The following is a 17,137-nucleotide window of genomic DNA, read 5'->3' as shown; positions in this document are numbered from 1 at the left end:
TTTTTTTAAGAAAAGGCCTGGCAGGAACTCATTTGCCTATTAGGCCACACCCCATGACAAGGCAGCTGGAAATGTGTTCCTGCTCAAAAACAGCCCTGTCCCCTGCTATGTTTTGTGATGTCCACTTCCTCCCCACCTCCCCAAAGCAAAGAGCCAATCTTGGCTTTTTTCTACCTCACTGCTTCAGAAGAAAACAAAAAGCATCATCATCTTTGTGGGAGGGCTTCTAGTGTCCTGGCCCCACTTGTGGACCTCCTGATAGCACCTGTTTGTTTGTTTTTTAGCCACTGTATGGACTGGATGGGCCATTGGCCTGATCCAACATGGCTTCTCTTATGTTCTTATCTTTTGATGACAGGGAGCAGTCATTCAAACGAAATGCTTCCATCATGGAAGGAAGCTTGACTTGGAACTTCCCAATATTATGCAACTGACCTCAGTTCCCCTGGCAGCCGTTTGTGGTTGGCCACACCCAGGGAGCTATTTGATAGGAGTTCTCATGACCTAATCTCAAAATCCCAGAGAGCCCACACATTCAAGGAGGTGAGAGACCCCTGCCTTACTGCCTACACCAGCTGCCCACCAGTCAGTGGGAGAGTCTGAAAGGCCACGTCGACACATTTCTATTCGTTAATCGACTTTTGTTAAACACCTGGATTTTTTTTCCCTAGAAAAAGAAAGGCGGGGCATAGATAATACAAATAAATAGGATCTTTGACATTAGAAAGAAGGGGAAATATCTTTGAGAATCTGTGCTGCCTAATTGTAAGATGTATCCAAGCAACAAAAAAAAAAAATGTGATGTGACGTACTATTTAGTTTGCTGCATCTCGTCGTCACTTTGTCGGGCTTGTGTGCTTGATACTCATTGGGCGATTGATTTTTTTCTTTATTTTTTTTTCCCTGGCACCCTCCTTTTTTTTGAATATAAGCTATAAATATAAAGGGGGGGTGAGGTAAAGAGACACCACTCAAGGAAGGGGGAGCGGAGAGAGCAAGTGATACATCAGGCTATGGTACTTTCTGTAGTGTTTCAGAACTTATTATTATACAGCGCAAGGGGGGAAAAGTCACCCACTGAGATCTGCCCTATATTAGTCTGCTTTTATAGGCAGGCAAGGAGACAATGCAAGGCAGAATCCTTAACACAACAGACTATGGTCTCCCTAATGGGACAAACTTAGGAACATCAACTATGAAACTAACGACAGCTATTAAAACACAACCCCTGCCCAGTTGTTGCCATTGCTCGCTGCAGGGTTCCAAGCTTGTGGTGGTTTGAAGTCAGGCTGTTCCTTTCCATAAAGTACCTGCTTTGAAAGTGTATCCTTGAAGGAGGAGGTGATATTTCACTTCCTCCACCAGGCAGCATCATTAAATAGAGCCCCAATCAAGCCATGTCTGCCTATACATCATCAGGATGAAGTAGGGGTGTCAACTACAGATTTTAAAAATCCTGGAGATCAGAAGCGGAGCCTGGAGAGGCCAGGGTTTGGATAGAAGAGGGACCTCAATAGAGCAAATGTCTTAGGGTTCACCTTCCAAAGCAGCCATTTTCTCTGGGGGAACAGATCTCTGAAGTCTTGTTGCTGTAAGACCTGGCCCCTATGAGTCCTCCCTCAAGACTGAATCAGTCTTGAATAGGGCCCTGCCCCCTCTCCCATCTGTTCACTGTCAGAAACCAAGGCTTGAAGGCTGACAATACTGAGGGAAAATGAGGTGTCCCTTGCAAGTCCTTGCAGTTCCCCACTGAGGGCATCTGTTTATTAAAGCTACAGACATTGCTTATATTATTGGGAGCCTTACCTCTCTGTTTTTTGTTTTAAATCAACCTGAGTGTTTTTCAGGTTTGCAGAAAGATCTGTCTTGTCTCCACAGATCTGGCCATGTTGAGAATTAAATATATTGATAAGCAGGGACCCACAACAGTCTTGGGTAGGGGTACCGTAGGAATCTCATTATTTCCCCTGCTTGTCAACTGGGGAGTCTAGCCGCCAGCAATGCTGCTTTCCCCTCCCCTATCTGCAAGTTCACCAGGGTCACCCACTCATCAGAGACAGTGGGGGGGGCATTAATAGCTCCTTACTCTCTAGCTGCATTGCCATCTCTCCACAGCATACATGGCAGCTGTGGTGGTGGGGGCACACCATTGGTTTCTAATACTCCCCCTGCCTGCCCATCTATTCTTCTCCCTCTGCCACTTCCCAGCTCTTGGTCTCCCTCCCCTGGCTGACTGTTGCTCTACCTCCCCAGTGTCATTATTAACTTCTCCTCCACCACCGCCCTATTTCCTCCTCATTCAGAGGCAGGCAGAAAACAGGCAGTAGTGGCTGTGGCTTCCTGGTGCTGCCACTGCTGTTAGATCACCCAGGGAGTTAGCAGCTAGGACTTCAGAGGTTAACAGCAGCATATGTTACCCCGCAAACAGAGAGAGCAGTGAAGTGCTGATGGTTCCTCCTCCTTGCCTCCACGCTGATTGGCTTGGAGGGGTGGTCCATCCTGCCATGTGGTACAAGAAAGACAGGTGTCACAGCAAATCAGAGGTTGGCTTGCTTCCTGAGGCTTTGGGCCTCAGCAGCTACCCCTCCATGCTGACTCCTGGCTGCAGCTAAGGTTTCCAACCTCCAGGTGCAGCCTGGGGACCTCTCAGAATTGCAGCTGATCACCAGACTACAGAGATGTGTTTCTCTGGAGAGAAAAAAAAATGGCTGTTTTGGAGGGGGGGGTCCTGCTTCTCAAGTTATCTCCCCCCCCAAGTAAATTTTCTCTTGCTGGGAGGGGGAGAGATGCATGTTTTCAATGAAAAAAGAGCAAGCGAAGAACATATATATATATATATATATATATATATATATATATATATATATATATATATATATATATATATATATATATATATATATATATATAACTTTTTGTACACCACTGTGACTACAGACCGATCGGAAGCTCTAGGTGCTTTGGAGGCGGATATAAGTTCTCCATTCCAGAGCAAAGAATCATGGTCACACAGAAGAACAACCCAAAGTGTATATTGCATGGAGGGGGGGGGGGCTTGGTGGAGCGTTCAGACTGTTGCAGCATGCCAATGCTTTGAGTTGTCTTTTTTTTTTTTAATGCTCATGCGCGTATGTACACCATGGCCGTGAGCAAGGAAAAAAAACCCAGATTGGTGGATTCACACCACCAATCCATTTTGCGGGCACTCCCCCACATCCAGTCGTCTGGCAATGCACGATTCATGTGGGGGGAGCTCTTGCTGCTCGATTCCACCTGGTGGCGATTTACCCCATCTGCGACTCGTCTTCCACTGATGTCAGAGCAAGAGGGGACTGGCTGGCAGTTACTCCCTTTAAATCTACCTGGGGAACATGCCCATTTCGGGCCAAAATTCCTGTCTGAATGCAGCCCGTGTTTAGTTGTTTGCTTTTTTCTCCTGGGGACCCTAATCAGCTCTCAACATCCTTCTGCCATTTTATCCTCACAGCAACAATTCTGTGAGGTAAATTCAGCTGAGAGAGTGTGACTGACTTATGGTCACCTAGCGAACTCCCGTGACAGACTGGGGATTGGAACCTGGGATTCCCAGATTCTAGTCTGATGCGCTAACCCAGGGGTGTCAAACTCATTTGTTATGAGGGCCAGATCTGGCATAAGTGAGACCTTGTCGAGCTGGGCCATGTGTGTCATAACATGTCATACCAGGCAGCAGAGATACAAACTTTATAAAAGATAAACACCATTAAGATTTTAAAGGACTTAAAATAAAACATGTCTAATATATTAGCACTTGTCGGTCTTAACGGTGCCTTCTTTGTATCTCTCCCATGGGATCCAGGGAACTGGGCAAAAGAAACTCTGGCTCTTTCTTTCCTTCCCCGGGGGACCAGGAGGAGGAGCCTCAGCCAAGAGAAGAAAGAGAGGCTTGGCTCAGTTGCTCTGCTGTGCTATTGAGAGAGCCTGGCAAAGCAAGCTCTCCCCCCCTCCCCAAGGGAGGAGCCTCAGTCAATGGAGGAAACAGAGGTTTTGCTCTGTAGCTTCTGTGCAATTGAGCAAGTCCAGCAAAGCAAGCTGTAATACAGAAGGAAGCAAGAGAGAGGGAGAAGGAAGCAGATGACAGCCAGTTGCTCAGGGGCCTGATAGAAGCTCTCCAAGGGCCTGATTCATTCCCTGGACTGCATGTTTGACACCCCTGCTCCAACCAACTCTTCTCCCTGGTCCTCTCCCCAGGGGGGAAAAATACATTCTGCATGAGAGAATGACGGACTAAACAATGATCAGACAACTAACTCACTGGTTGTTCTGCCTGAAGGCTAACACTGTTCCTAACAGTCATTCTCACTCCCCCACCCACCCTTCTAACTACTCAGAATTTCACAGGGTTTGTGAGAAGGAGGGCAAAATATTTATTTTCAAGGTTAATTATTTTTTATCATCAGCATTCCCTTTCTGAAGCGAGTTCCCTATCTTGCCCGTTTTATTAAGTCGCTGTAAACAAACCTGACTTCTGAAGGGAAGGGGGGGGTGGGGAGAGAAGGTAAGGGGAGAAATCATACATATATTATTTTTGATTCATCAGCTTAGAAATAAGAGCCAGGGAAGAGGCACCTAGTGTATCTCCAGCCAAGCGTACTCTTCTAAAGCTTTTAGATAAATATGTCTTTAGCATTTTGCTTCTATTTGGGTGAAAAAAAAACCCAAAAAACCAGCCAGGCAGAAAGAAAGTCTCCGGCAAGCGCTATCGAAATCTGGGTGAAATGGGATGAAATGCAGGATGGCAGCTGAGTTTTTAAATGAGTGATGTGCCTGATTTGTTTAAGTCAACACCACCAGGCGTATTAGCATTCCCCTCCCCCACACACTTTGGGTTTGTCATTCTGCATTTGTAGCAACACGGTGGGGGTGAAAGCCAGCTGGGTAAAGCCAAACGCAGCAGGCCAGGCTGCTTTGACCTACAAAAAACAAACCAACCTGTTGGACGGTACTCAATAGATTTGTGAAAACACCTCCTTCCTAAGATCCAGTCACCTGAGAGCCAGTTTGGTGTCGTGGTTAAGTGCGTGGACTCTTGTCTGGGAGAACCGGGTTTGATTCCCCACTGCTCCACTTGCAGCTGCTAGCATGGCCTTGGGTCAGCCATAGCTCTTGCAGAGTTGTCCTTGAAAGGGCAGCTGCTGTGAGAGCCCTCTCAGTCTCACCCACCTCGCAGGGCGTCTGTTGTGGGGGAGAAAGGTAAAGGAGATTGTGAGCTGCTCTGAGATTCAGAGTGGAGGGATATAAATCCCATAACTTCATCCAAAATCTGATGAGTCTGAACTAGGAGTGGACATTCTGTTAAGAACATAAGAACATAAGAGAAGCCATGTTAGATCAGGCCAATGGCCCATCCAGTCCAACATTCTGTGTCACACAGCGGCCAAATATATATATATATATATATATATATATATATATATATATATATATATATATATATATATATATATATATACACACACACACACACACACACTGTGGCTAATAGCCACTGATGGACCTCTGCTCCATATTTTTATCTAACCCCTTCTTGAAGGTGGCTATGCTTGTGGACGCCACCACCTCCTGTGGCAGTGAATTCCACATGTTAATCACCCTTTGGGTGAAGAAGTACTTCCTTTTATCCGTTTTAACCTGTCTGCTCAGCAATTTCATCGAATGCCCACGAGTTCTTGTATTGTGAGAAAGGGAGAAAAGTACTTCTTTCTCTACTTTCTCCATCCCATGCATTATCTTGTAAACTTCTATCATGTCACCCCTCAGTCGACGTTTCTCCAAGCTAAAGAGCCCTAAGCGTTTCAACCTTTCTTCGTAGGGAAGGTGTTCCAGCCCTTTAATCATTTTAGTTGCCCTTTTCTGAACTTTCTCCAATGCTATAATATCCTTTTTGAGGTGCGGCGACCAGAACTGCACACAGTACTCCAAATGAGACCGCACCATCGATTTATACAGAGGCATTATGATACTGGCTGATTTGTTTTCAATTCCCTTCCTAATAATTCCCAGCATGGCGTTGGCCTTTTTTATTGCAAACGCACACTGTCTTGACATTTTCAGTGAATTATCTACCATGACCCCAAGATCTCTCTCTTGGTCTGTCTCTGCCAGTTCACACCCCATCAACTTGTATTTGTAGCTGGGATTCTTGGCCCCAATGTGCATTACTCTGCACTTGGCCACATTGAACCGCATCTGCCACGTTGACGCCCACTCACCCAGCCTCAACAGATCCCTTTGGAGTTCCTCACAATCCTCTCTGGTTCTCACCACCCTGAACAATTTAGTGTCATCCGCAAATTTGGCCACTTCACTGCTCACTCCCAGCTCTAAATCATTTATGAACAAGTTAAAGAGGATGGGACCCAGTACCGAGCCCTGCGGCACCCCACTGTTCCCTTATGGTTTCCAGGATTTCAGCCTGTAAAGCGTTTCCAAGCTTAATTTATTTCTAAATTTAATTCTGTGAACTGGAACAGGTCCCTCTGACTCCAGTTTGCATCTCCTTCTTTGCGATGAATGCTCACACACTGATTGATAATGCTTTATAAAAACACACACACACACACCACACCTTGTATGTTAGAATTGCATTGAGATTCTTTTTTTCATAGTGCTTTCTGGTTGCCCAAGCGCACTGTGAAAACACCACACAGAAAGAATCTTGTTATAACTGTTGCAGCATGATTGCTTTGGGGCAGTGTTTATCAATGTACCAGGCTGGCCCTAGGCTGTCTGGCACCTTAGCCAAGGCTAACTTCTGGTGTGCCCCCCCCCCAGTGATAATATCACTGAGTCACATGGGGAGCACCCAATGCGGTGCCCCCAGAAGACTGGCGCCCTAGACAATCGCCTAGTTTGCCTATTATGAACATATGAAGCTGCCTTATACTGAATCAGACCCTTGGTCCATCAAAGTCAGTATTGTCTTCTCAGACTGGCAGCGGCTCTCCAGGGTCTCAAGCTGAGGTTTTTCACGCCTATTTGCCTGGACCCTTCTTTTTTTTTTTGGAGATGCCGGGGATTGAACCTGGGACCTTCTGCTTCCCAAGCAGATGCTTTACCACTGAGCCACCGTCCCTCCCCTATTGGCAGGGCCAGCCTTGTCAATGTGTATGTTCATGTAGATTTTTTAAAAAAGAAAGAGATGGGGAAGAGATGCAAATGAACTGAGGCCATTGGTAGTGGCAGGACACAGCAAGCGCAATGCTCTGGAAAAATTTGGAAATAAAAACGGAACACTGGAGGACCCTTAATGCATCAGTTCCACTGCAGAAACAAGAGCAGGGAATTCAGAACTACAAAACCCAGGAAGCAACTCCATTTATATATATATATATATATATATATATATATATATATATATATATATATAATTTGTTTACAAAATTATTTATAATCCAGCACCACATCTCGCAAAGGGGCTCCCAGTAACATCAGCAATAAAACAGATAATAAATCAAAATAATAGACAATTTCAAAGCCGACAACCGATAAGCCATCATAAAAGGAGGAGCATTTTAGAAATCTCGTTATTCTTCTCAAGATCTTTTTTTTTTTATGAGTCCAAATGAAATTGGCAGTCAAGGAATGCAAGATGGTGGGTGCAGAGGTGTTCTGTGACACCCCCGCAGTGTGGCCCGTGGCAAATGAGGAAGGAAGACTGCACAAGACAGCACAGGCAAAATGGCAAAATTAAAATGGGATGAGGGAAATTGAGGGGAAACCATTTATGGAGGTGACTGAGGCACACATTATAACTGAGCTTACCTAGCGGGTGCACCTACAGTATATCCCATTATGTACGTGAGCATTTTCTTTCACGACTGCAGTGAGCCAGTGGGGAATGGAAGTCAAGTATCGATCTTGCGTATTATGGGCTGCAGCACATGGTGTCACTATTAATTATGTAATACACATAGCACATGGAGAGGAAACCGGGTCAAAAGTGATACGAAAAGAGGTCACAGGACATAGCTAAGTGACAAAGTGCATATTTTGCATGCAGGGAAAATCCCACATTCAGTTGCCAGCATCTCCACTTAAAAGGTCTCCAGGAGCAGTTGCTGGAAAGACCTTTGTCTGCTAGTAATAATGTACAAAGGAACCCCAATGTTACAGAGTGGTCAGTTGCAGTACTGCAGTCCAAGTTCTGCTCACGATCTGAGTTCGATCCTGGCAGAAGCTGGGTTCAGAAAGCCAGCTCAAGGTTGACTCAGCCTTCCATCCTTCCGAGGTCGGTAAAATGAGTACCCAGACTGCTGGGAGTAAAGCGTAGATGACTGGGGAGGGCAATGGCAAACCACCCTGTTAAAAAGTCTGCCTAGAAAACACTGTGATGCAGCGTCACTCTATGGGTTAGTAACGACTCAGTGCTTACACAGTGGACTTTGTTGTTCAGTCACACACAGTGAAGTCCGACTCTTTGCAACCCCATGGACAAAGTCACGCCAGGCCCTCCTGTCTTCCACCATCCTCCAAAGTCTGTTCAAATTCGTGTTAGTTATATCAGTAACGCCATCTAGCCATCTCCTCTTTTGCCGTCCCCTTTTTCTTTTGCCTTCTGTCTTTCCCAGCATCAGGATCTTCTCCAGTGAATGCTCCCTTCTCATTTGGTGGCCAAAGTATTTAAGCTTCAGCTTCAGCATCTGACCTGCCAGGGAACAGTCTGGGTTGATTTCCCTTAGGACAGACTGATTTGATCTTCTTGCAGTCCAAGGGACTCTCAAGATTCTTCTCCAGCACCATAGCTCAAAAGCACAGGGAACTGTCACCTTTCCCTTTTTTACCTAAGAGTGTACAAATTTAAAGTGGATGGGGCAGTTGACTCAGTATAACACAACTGTGCATGGTCATATGGAGTCTCAAAACCAGAACCCATAAAGTATCCTAGGCAGGATTAAGCTGCAGATGGTTTGTGGGTTGATAAAGCAAAATTGGGTACCCAACTCAAGGCAAGCAGCATTATACACAATGGCTCTGTATACTTAGTCAGAGCATTGATCCACCTAGTTCAATAGTGTCTACCCTGACCAACAGCGGCTCTCCTGGGTTTAAAACAGAGCAAGACATTTCTCAACACCTGCTATTTGAATTCTAAAAAAAAAAAGTAAAAGTAGTCTCCTGTGCAAGCACCAGTCGTTTCTGACTCTGGGGTGACATTGCTTTCACAACATTTTCATGGCAGACTTTTTACGAGGTGGTTTGCCATTCTCTTGCCCATCTATACTTTCTCCCCAGCAAGCTGGGCACTCATTTTACTGATTTCAAAAGGATGGAAGGCTGAGTCAACGTGGAGTCGGCTACCTGAACCAGCTTCCGCTGGGATTGAACTCAGGTCGTGAGCAGAGGGCTCCAACTGCAGTACTTCACCTTTACCACTCTGCACCACGGGGCTCTTATTTGAATTCTGCCATGTATTAAACATACCAACAACACATACCATTTCTCCATGGTATTTCTGCATGCCAACAATTAGTTGTGTGGCTGAGTCACAGGACTTCCCTTAAGCCTCCTCAAGTCATGTTTGCTCCCCCCCACAAAGGACCAAATTGCTAGCAGCCTCACCAGGCTTCTGTGTGCAAAGGATGCTAGGATGGAGGGACCATGTGCAAAGGATGCTGGGATGGAGGAACCTATGTGCAAAGGATGCTGGGATGGAGATACACATATGAAATGTCCTCTTGGGGAGTGACTGAGTGATGCAAGTGTCATTTCTCCCACAGAAATCCTTCCGCCACCCACTACTCAGTCTCCACCACTGTTGCACATCTGATGGGAAAGCTTGCTGGATAGACCTAGCATGAAATTAGAGCTAGGACAGCCCCCATACTAGGGCAATTTTGGCTGTGTGAAAGCCCAGACCGAGCATTTAATATGTGCCACAGGCTTTGAAAAGATGGAGTGGTTATATTAACAGCATGAGACTCTCCGTCCCATTCACAAAGGCCTAATAGAAATAGTATGTTCTATATTCAATTATAGCCTAAAGGAACGTGTTTTGACACTCAGCTGCCCTTCCGGAAATGAAACAGAAAAGAGCTGAATGCTGAACGAGAAAGTTGAATTGTGCCAATTGTAATGGTTCCCAAAAAAAAGTGCGAGTCCAAATTTATAAAGCTCTCTTTCTTTCTTTCTTTCTTTTTTCTTTCTTTTTTTTGCACCTGTGATTTTTGTTTGCCAAACAAGCACAGCAAATTAAGTTAATTATTTTTTTAAAAAACAACATGAGATGTGACTCTGATGAAAAGGGAGTCCGAGGAGGAATGCGCTTTGTGGCACTGACCTGTTTGTGTAATTTCTGAACGGGCGGTGACACATCGTTTGCCGCAGGGCAGGCTGCTAAGTTGTGGGAGTGAGCGATTGAAAAGCTGAGCAGTGGAAGGAGTCAGGGATGGAATTCAAGCAGGCGCTCCTTTTTCTATTAGGCCCCTCCCCCCTCCCCCCGATGTAGCCAATCCTCCAAGAGCTTACAAAAAAGAGCCTTGTAAGCTCTTGGAGGATTGGCTACATCAGGGGGTGTAGCCTAATAGGCAAAGGAGTGCCTGCTTGAATTCCACCCCTGACTCCTTCCATTGCTCAGCTTTTCAGTCTCTCACTCCCACAACTTAGCAGCCTGCCCTGCGGCAAACAATGCATCACCGCCCGTTCAGAAATTACATAAACAGGTCAGTGCCACAAAGCGCATTCCTCCTTGGACTCCCTTTTCATCAGAGCCCCGTAAGCTCCTGGAGGATTGGCTGCATCAGGGGTGTGTGGCCTAATATGCAAATGAATTCCTGCTACAAAAAAGCCCTTCTTATTTAATACATTTCTGTGTCCAGCCCATGTTGTTTTTTAGGAGAAGGGGGAGCATAGGCCAGTGGCAGAGTACATATTGCAGCCCTGATATTGCCAGTTAAAGTATCTCAGGAGAGATGCTGCCAATCAAACCAGAGCTGCACAGACCCATATCTAAGTTTGCACATTCATTGCTTAAAAAAAAAGTGTTATGCTCAAAAAGTGCAACGCTGTGTATCTTGTGCCAACTTGTCCTGAGTTAATTTCAAAGGGGCACGTTTTATTTTAAAAAAGAAGACTTCAGATTTATACCCCGCCCTTCTCTCTGAATCAGGGCCTCAGAGCGGCTTACAATCTCCTTTATTTTCTCCCCCCACAACAGACACCCTGTGAGGTAGGTGGGGCTGAGACCTGTCTCTCAGAAGCTGCCCTTTCAAGAACAACTCTGTGAGAGCTATGGCTGACCCAAGGCCATTCCAGCAGCTGCAAGTGGAGAAGTGGGGAATCAAACCCGGTTCCCCCAAATAAGAATCTGTGCACTTAACCACGACACCAAACTGGCTCTCTTTTTACACTTTTTAAATGGATGCATTTTGGAAGAATTAGGCATTGCTTTCCAGTAAATATTTCTGATTGTGCTGAATCCTGAAAAATTTACTGGGGAGGGGGACTATTTCTGCATGTGCAGAACCCCCTTCCTAATCAAGATGGCCTAGGCTAGCTTAACCACATCAAATCTGAGCAGTCGGCTCTGTTAGAACTTGGATGGGAGGCCACCAAAGAGAAGCCCAGGGTTGCTACACAGAGACAGGCAATGACCGATTCCCCGCTAGCCTTATGCCACTCTCACTCTCCTCTTCTCCGTGAGGCTTTGGTCTGATTTCACGCTATCTGCCCCGGGGCTGCGACTTGCTCCGCTTTATTCACACAGCAAACAAGAACCCTTTTCGCACACAGCTCACCTCACAGTCACAATCCTGTTCCCTCCACAGCGTCTGTCGGATTCCCCACCATCTGCGCCGGAGTTACAGGAAGTGCCGCAGCTTTTGCGTAGCAAACGTAAGCTGGGGTTTAGCAGTTTACGTTTGCTGCACAAAAGCTGCAGCACTACCTGTAACTTCGGCGCAGATGGTGGGGAATCCAACCAGGCGCTGCGGAGGGAACAGGATTGTGACTGCGAGGTGAGCTGTGTGCAAAAACGGTCAAGATCCTCTAAAAAACGGTTTCTGTTTGCTGTGCAAAAAAGGCAAAGCAAGTTGCAGCCCCGGGGCACGTAGTGTGAAATCTCACAGAAGCCCCATGGAGAAGAGGAGCATGAGGGCAGCATAAGGCTAGTGAGGGATCAATCAATGACAAACCTCCTATGAGTGTTTCTTCCCTTGCAAACTTTATGGGGTTGCCATAAGTTGGTTGCAACTTGACTACCACCCTGCAGAGCCCCAGATTCCAGAGGGAAATGCATCTGAGGCAGATATCATAAGCCTCACTGATTCCTAGAGTTTTGTCTCATTTTCTTTCACCCTGTTGGCTGCTGCTCAGCCACAAAGAGAAAGCAGACAAGAATGTCTTGGAAAACCTTCTTCCTTCAAAAGGTATCTGTGTGATAATATCTATCCTGCTGTGGGGCAAGACTAGCCACAATCTTCGCTTCTCTTTCACTGATGCCACCACCACCCTGGGTAAAATCTAGGCACTCTCTCTTTCTTGTGGGTTACTCAAGGCCAGCTCTACAGGGGTATATCACCATACCATACCCAAGAAGTCAAGGTAAGTGGGTAAGGACTTGTGCAGAGACTTGCTAATTATTTCTACAAGGCACAAACTTGGAGGTAGAGGCTACAAGAAAAAAAATCTAGGTGCACTAAGCAAAATAAAAGGAAAGTTACTAACTGGGTACCTACAATCCATGGTCTTTGTTGGTTGCAGGATGTCCCTGTTCCTAGTGCATTTCCAACTCTCATTAGCATCGTTCCCTCCGGTCATCCGGAGAAACAGTTGCTCTCATGAACTCTAAAACTCAATTCCCAACACACACCAAAATGCACCCTCAGACAATGGAACAGGTCCCCTTTGCAGACCCCATCCCAGATGTGTTCTGAAGTCTTCTGCCAATTTGGGTGCCAGGTTCTGGACCTCCCAATCAAGAGGTGTTAACGCTCCAAAGGGCAAATGTGTTTTCCCTCTCAGTTGAGAAAGGAAGCTCTGTGTCTGACAAAGAGCACCTGTCTCTTCTTGACCAAACAGCAGAGACCCCAGGGTCTTTTTCTGTCACCATAACTGTCACAGCATCTCTTGCCCCCTGCCATTCATCCATCACGGCATCCTTGTCTTCAACTTGGTAAAAACTAGGGAGGTGATCTATGCAGCATGAGCTGCTTTGGATGCCATTTCATTACTGGGTTTGTTCTGCAGCACCGAAATTTAGATGAACAAAGTTCGAGTCCAGGGGCACCTTTAAGATCAACCATGTTTTATTCAAGTTGCAAGCTTTCATGTGCACAGTTCTTCAGATACTTTGAAAGGGAAGTGGCCAGTCCGTACGTATAGAAAGAGGGTGAGCAGCATATTGGCACAAGCATAATAAAAGATGTTTAACAGAGACAAGGGCCAAACCGGAATAACAAGCTTAGGTTATATGGTCACCATTTGTTTGGGTTTAATTCTGGGAGGAAACATAATGAAGGAAATAAATATATCAGATTTGGAGGCTGATGGGCAGATGCACCCTTCTTAATTGTGGAATGCTGAGATTAACTAACTGATGCCCTGTCTCCTCTCAAGCATGCAGGCAATAGTACAGCATCTTCCTCTTAAGGTGGTGCAATTGGCTTCTCTGTCCCTAGACCATTCCAAATTACATTACATTCTGCTATTCGTTGCTCTACAATCTACTGTTCCAAAGAAGACATAAAGTATAATTCTTCTGGGGGGTTGGTGAGAAAACAGATGCAAGGACTGAATGATGTCAGCATATGTCATGAGATAAGAAACCGATATCACTGTTAAGTCCTGGGAGTTCCATTGTTCTGAGCATTGTAATAACTTGTAACTCAACTTTCACTTTCTAGTGTATTCCTGACATCCCTTTGCAATAAAACAGCTACATTGAGGTCACACATTGAATGTCCTGAAAGGTTAAAGTGTTCTCCTGTAGGTTCTTCTGTCTTGTGATATTTAGATTGTACAGCTCCCAACCAAGGGCAAGATTCTGGGTTGTTACTGGGAGCTCTTATTTTCTGTTGAGAGTGGTATCTGGGGAAGGCAGCAGAGTGTGGCTATCTTAGGTAAGAATGGTTCTCATTCTTTCTCCCTCTGTCTGGCATCCCTTCCACCTAGAAATGGGAGACAGTTGCACTATGCTTCTTCTGGGTGGGTCCCCCACCAGGAAATGGGAGACAGTGGTGTTTTCAAATTCTTCCCAGGTAATCTTCTATTTCTAGGTAATTTCTTTTTTTCCTTCTTGGAAGGATGACTGTGGGGACGGTTCTATGGTGTGTGGGTCACCTTCTATTATTTTGTTTATCATCAAAAGGTATCATTTATATTCACTCAGATTGTCCCCAAAAGAACATTCCATTGAGGTGCAAGTCAGTGTCTCTGATTTGTATTTCCACTTCAAAGAAAGGAACATATTCCCAGACTTTGTTCCAAGAATCAATCAGTTTTGATACTTAAATGTTGGGGGAAGAAAGACAGTAAGATTGGTGGAGGGGTATCAAGATGTATAAGATCATGGAAACACCAAGGAAGTCTAGGGTTGCTATGCAGAAGCAGGCAGTGGAAAACCACCTCTGAACATCTCTTGCCTTGAAATCCCTATGAGGTTGCTATAAGTCAGCTACAACTTAACAAGGAAGAAGAAGAAGAAGAAGAAGAAGAAGAAGAAGAAGAAGAAGAAGAAGAAGAAGAAGAAGAAGAAGAAGAAGAAGAAGAAGAAGAAGAAGAAGAAGAAGAAGAAGAAGAAGAAGCATGATGAAAGAAAGCAGAGGGGGGAGGGAGAGAGAGGAGGTTTCCAACTCTCATATAAGAAGTTGAAGTCAGCAAGATTAAACTGGCAGGTTGGTCCAGGATAGGCAAAGGGAAACATTCCTTCACACAGTGCAGAATGAATTTGCTGCCACGATATGGTGATGGCCATTGGCTTAGATGGCTCCAAAGGGAGGTTGGGTAAAATCATGGCGAAGAAGTCTTTCAACAATTACTAGCCTTGATGGCTAAATGAGACTTCAGAGGCAGTACATCTAAATACAAGCTTCTGGACAGTGTTCAGCGGAAAGCAATTGACTTTCCAGAGTCATCAGGATGGCTACAAGTAAAGGAAGCTGGGATATATGAATCCCTCAGGGCTCCTGAGTTCTTGTGGTAACATTCCTTGATAGCCTTACAAATTGAGTGTAATAGCCTGGGGTACCAGTCTTTAGGAATACACTCCTAATTTCCCTTCATTTCTTCTTTGCAGGACAATACAGCAATGGCTGTCCCGTGTCCAGTCTCTGCTCTACTGCAATGAGAATGGGTTCTGGGGAACCTTCCTGGAGAGCCAGCGGAGCTGTGTCTGCCATGGAAGCACCAGCCTATGCCAGCGGCCCATTCCCTGCATCATCGGAGGCAACAACAGCTGTGCCATGTGCAGCCTGGCCAACATCTCCCTCTGCGGCTCCTGCAACAAGGGCTACCGTCTCTCTCGAGGCCGGTGCGAGCCGCAGAATGTGGACTCAGAGCGCAGCGAGCAGTTCATCAGCTTTGAGACAGACTTGGACTTCCAGGACCTGGAGTTAAAGTACCTGCTGCAAAAGATGGACTCTCGCCTGTACGTCCACACCACTTTCATCAGCAATGAGATTCGCTTAGACACCTTCTTTGACCCCCGATGGCGCAAGCGCATGTCCCTCACCTTGAAGAGCAACAAGAACCGGATGGACTTCATCCACATGGTGATTGGCATCTCCATGCGCATCTGCCAAATGCGCAACAGCAGCCTGGATCCCATGTTCTTTGTCTATGTCAACCCTTTCAGTGGGAGCCACTCCGAGGGCTGGAATATGCCCTTCGGTGAGCATGGCTATCCACGCTGGGAGAAAATCCGCCTGCAGAACAGTCAGTGCTACAACTGGACCCTTCTGCTGGGAAACCGGTGGAAAACGTTTTTTGAGACCGTCCACATCTATCTGCGCAGCCGAACTCGGCTGCCTTCCCTGATGCGCAACGACACCGGCCAAGGGCCCGTGGACCTTTCCGACCCCAGCAAGCGTCAGTTCTACATCAAGATCTCAGACATTCAGGTGTTCGGGTACAGCTTGCGATTCAACGCGGACCTGCTGCGCAGTGCCGTGCAGCAGGTCAACCAGTCGTACACGCAAGGCGGGCAGTTCTATTCTTCCTCCTCGGTCATGCTCTTGCTATTGGATATACGGGACCGAATCAATCGACTGGCGCCTCCTGTGGCGCCAGGGAAGCCCCAGCTGGATCTGTTCTCCTGTATGCTCAAGCACCGCCTGAAACTGACCAACAGCGAGATCATCCGTGTGAACCACGCCCTGGATCTGTACAACACCGAAATCCTCAAACAGTCAGACCAGATGACAGCCAAACTCTGCTAACCCAGACTTTTATGTACTCGGTGACTCACCTTTTTGCTGTAAAAACAAACAAACAAAAAAAAAGAAGATAAAAGAAAGAGAGATTTAAAAAAATATGAAAATTTGTAAAATGTAATTAATATACAAAAGGGGGGGGGAGGAAAAGTCTTCATTTGTTGGAAAATGAAAAGAAAACCGTTTGAGCAGTTGTGTAAACCCGTTGGGCATGTTTGCTATTCCTATACCCATAAAACAGGGTCAGAACATGAGATTCCTCGGGGGCGTTGCTAGTTAGGATTCAGCGACAGCCAATGGGGGTGGAAAAAATACAAGAGATGCAGAAATGGTTTCCTTTTTTTAAAAAAAAATCAGATTTCCTGTATTTAATTGTAACGATTTCAGCTATGCAGGTGCAAAAAAGAGAGAGAAGCATCAGAGAGAGCGAGAAAGAGAAAGAGTTCTGTGTACATGTACAAAGAGCCGCCATGCCTCCGAGTGGGAGACAATGGCCAAAGATAAAAGGTATTTCTTTTGTGAAGTGTTACAGCAGCTTTATTCTGAATCATTCACTCGCCCTTTGTTGCACTCGGTCACTGAAAGGATGCAATGGCAGCCCCCTGAGAGCCTTTTTTCCCCCTTAAAGTTTTTTCCAGCTGAAAATAAGTTTGGTTTAAATGACAGGAAAGACGATATGTTTTCAGAGCGGAGCAAAGAGCGCGAATAGATCTCGTCGGCTCTCCGGGCTC

General features: G+C 45.9%; 1 protein-coding gene across 1 annotated transcript in view; it reads left to right on the top strand.

Annotated features, from left to right (window-relative positions):
* Positions 1-16,935, top strand: part of BRINP1 (BMP/retinoic acid inducible neural specific 1) — a 199,191-nt gene extending 182,256 nt beyond the window's left edge. The window contains exon 8 of the mRNA XM_060251015.1: positions 15,272-16,935. Within this exon, the coding sequence (XP_060106998.1) occupies positions 15,272-16,412 (1,141 nt within the window). The 3' untranslated portion in view covers positions 16,413-16,935. The remainder of the gene's footprint in view (positions 1-15,271) is intronic.
* The last annotated feature ends 202 nt before the right edge of the window (positions 16,936-17,137 follow it).

The sequence above is a fragment of the Heteronotia binoei genome, chromosome 12 (genome assembly GCF_032191835.1).
Source record: "Heteronotia binoei isolate CCM8104 ecotype False Entrance Well chromosome 12, APGP_CSIRO_Hbin_v1, whole genome shotgun sequence".
Lineage (NCBI taxonomy): Eukaryota > Metazoa > Chordata > Lepidosauria > Squamata > Gekkonidae > Heteronotia > Heteronotia binoei.
Note: the sequence above shows the minus strand (reverse complement) of the source record. Positions and strands in the feature narration are given on the sequence as shown.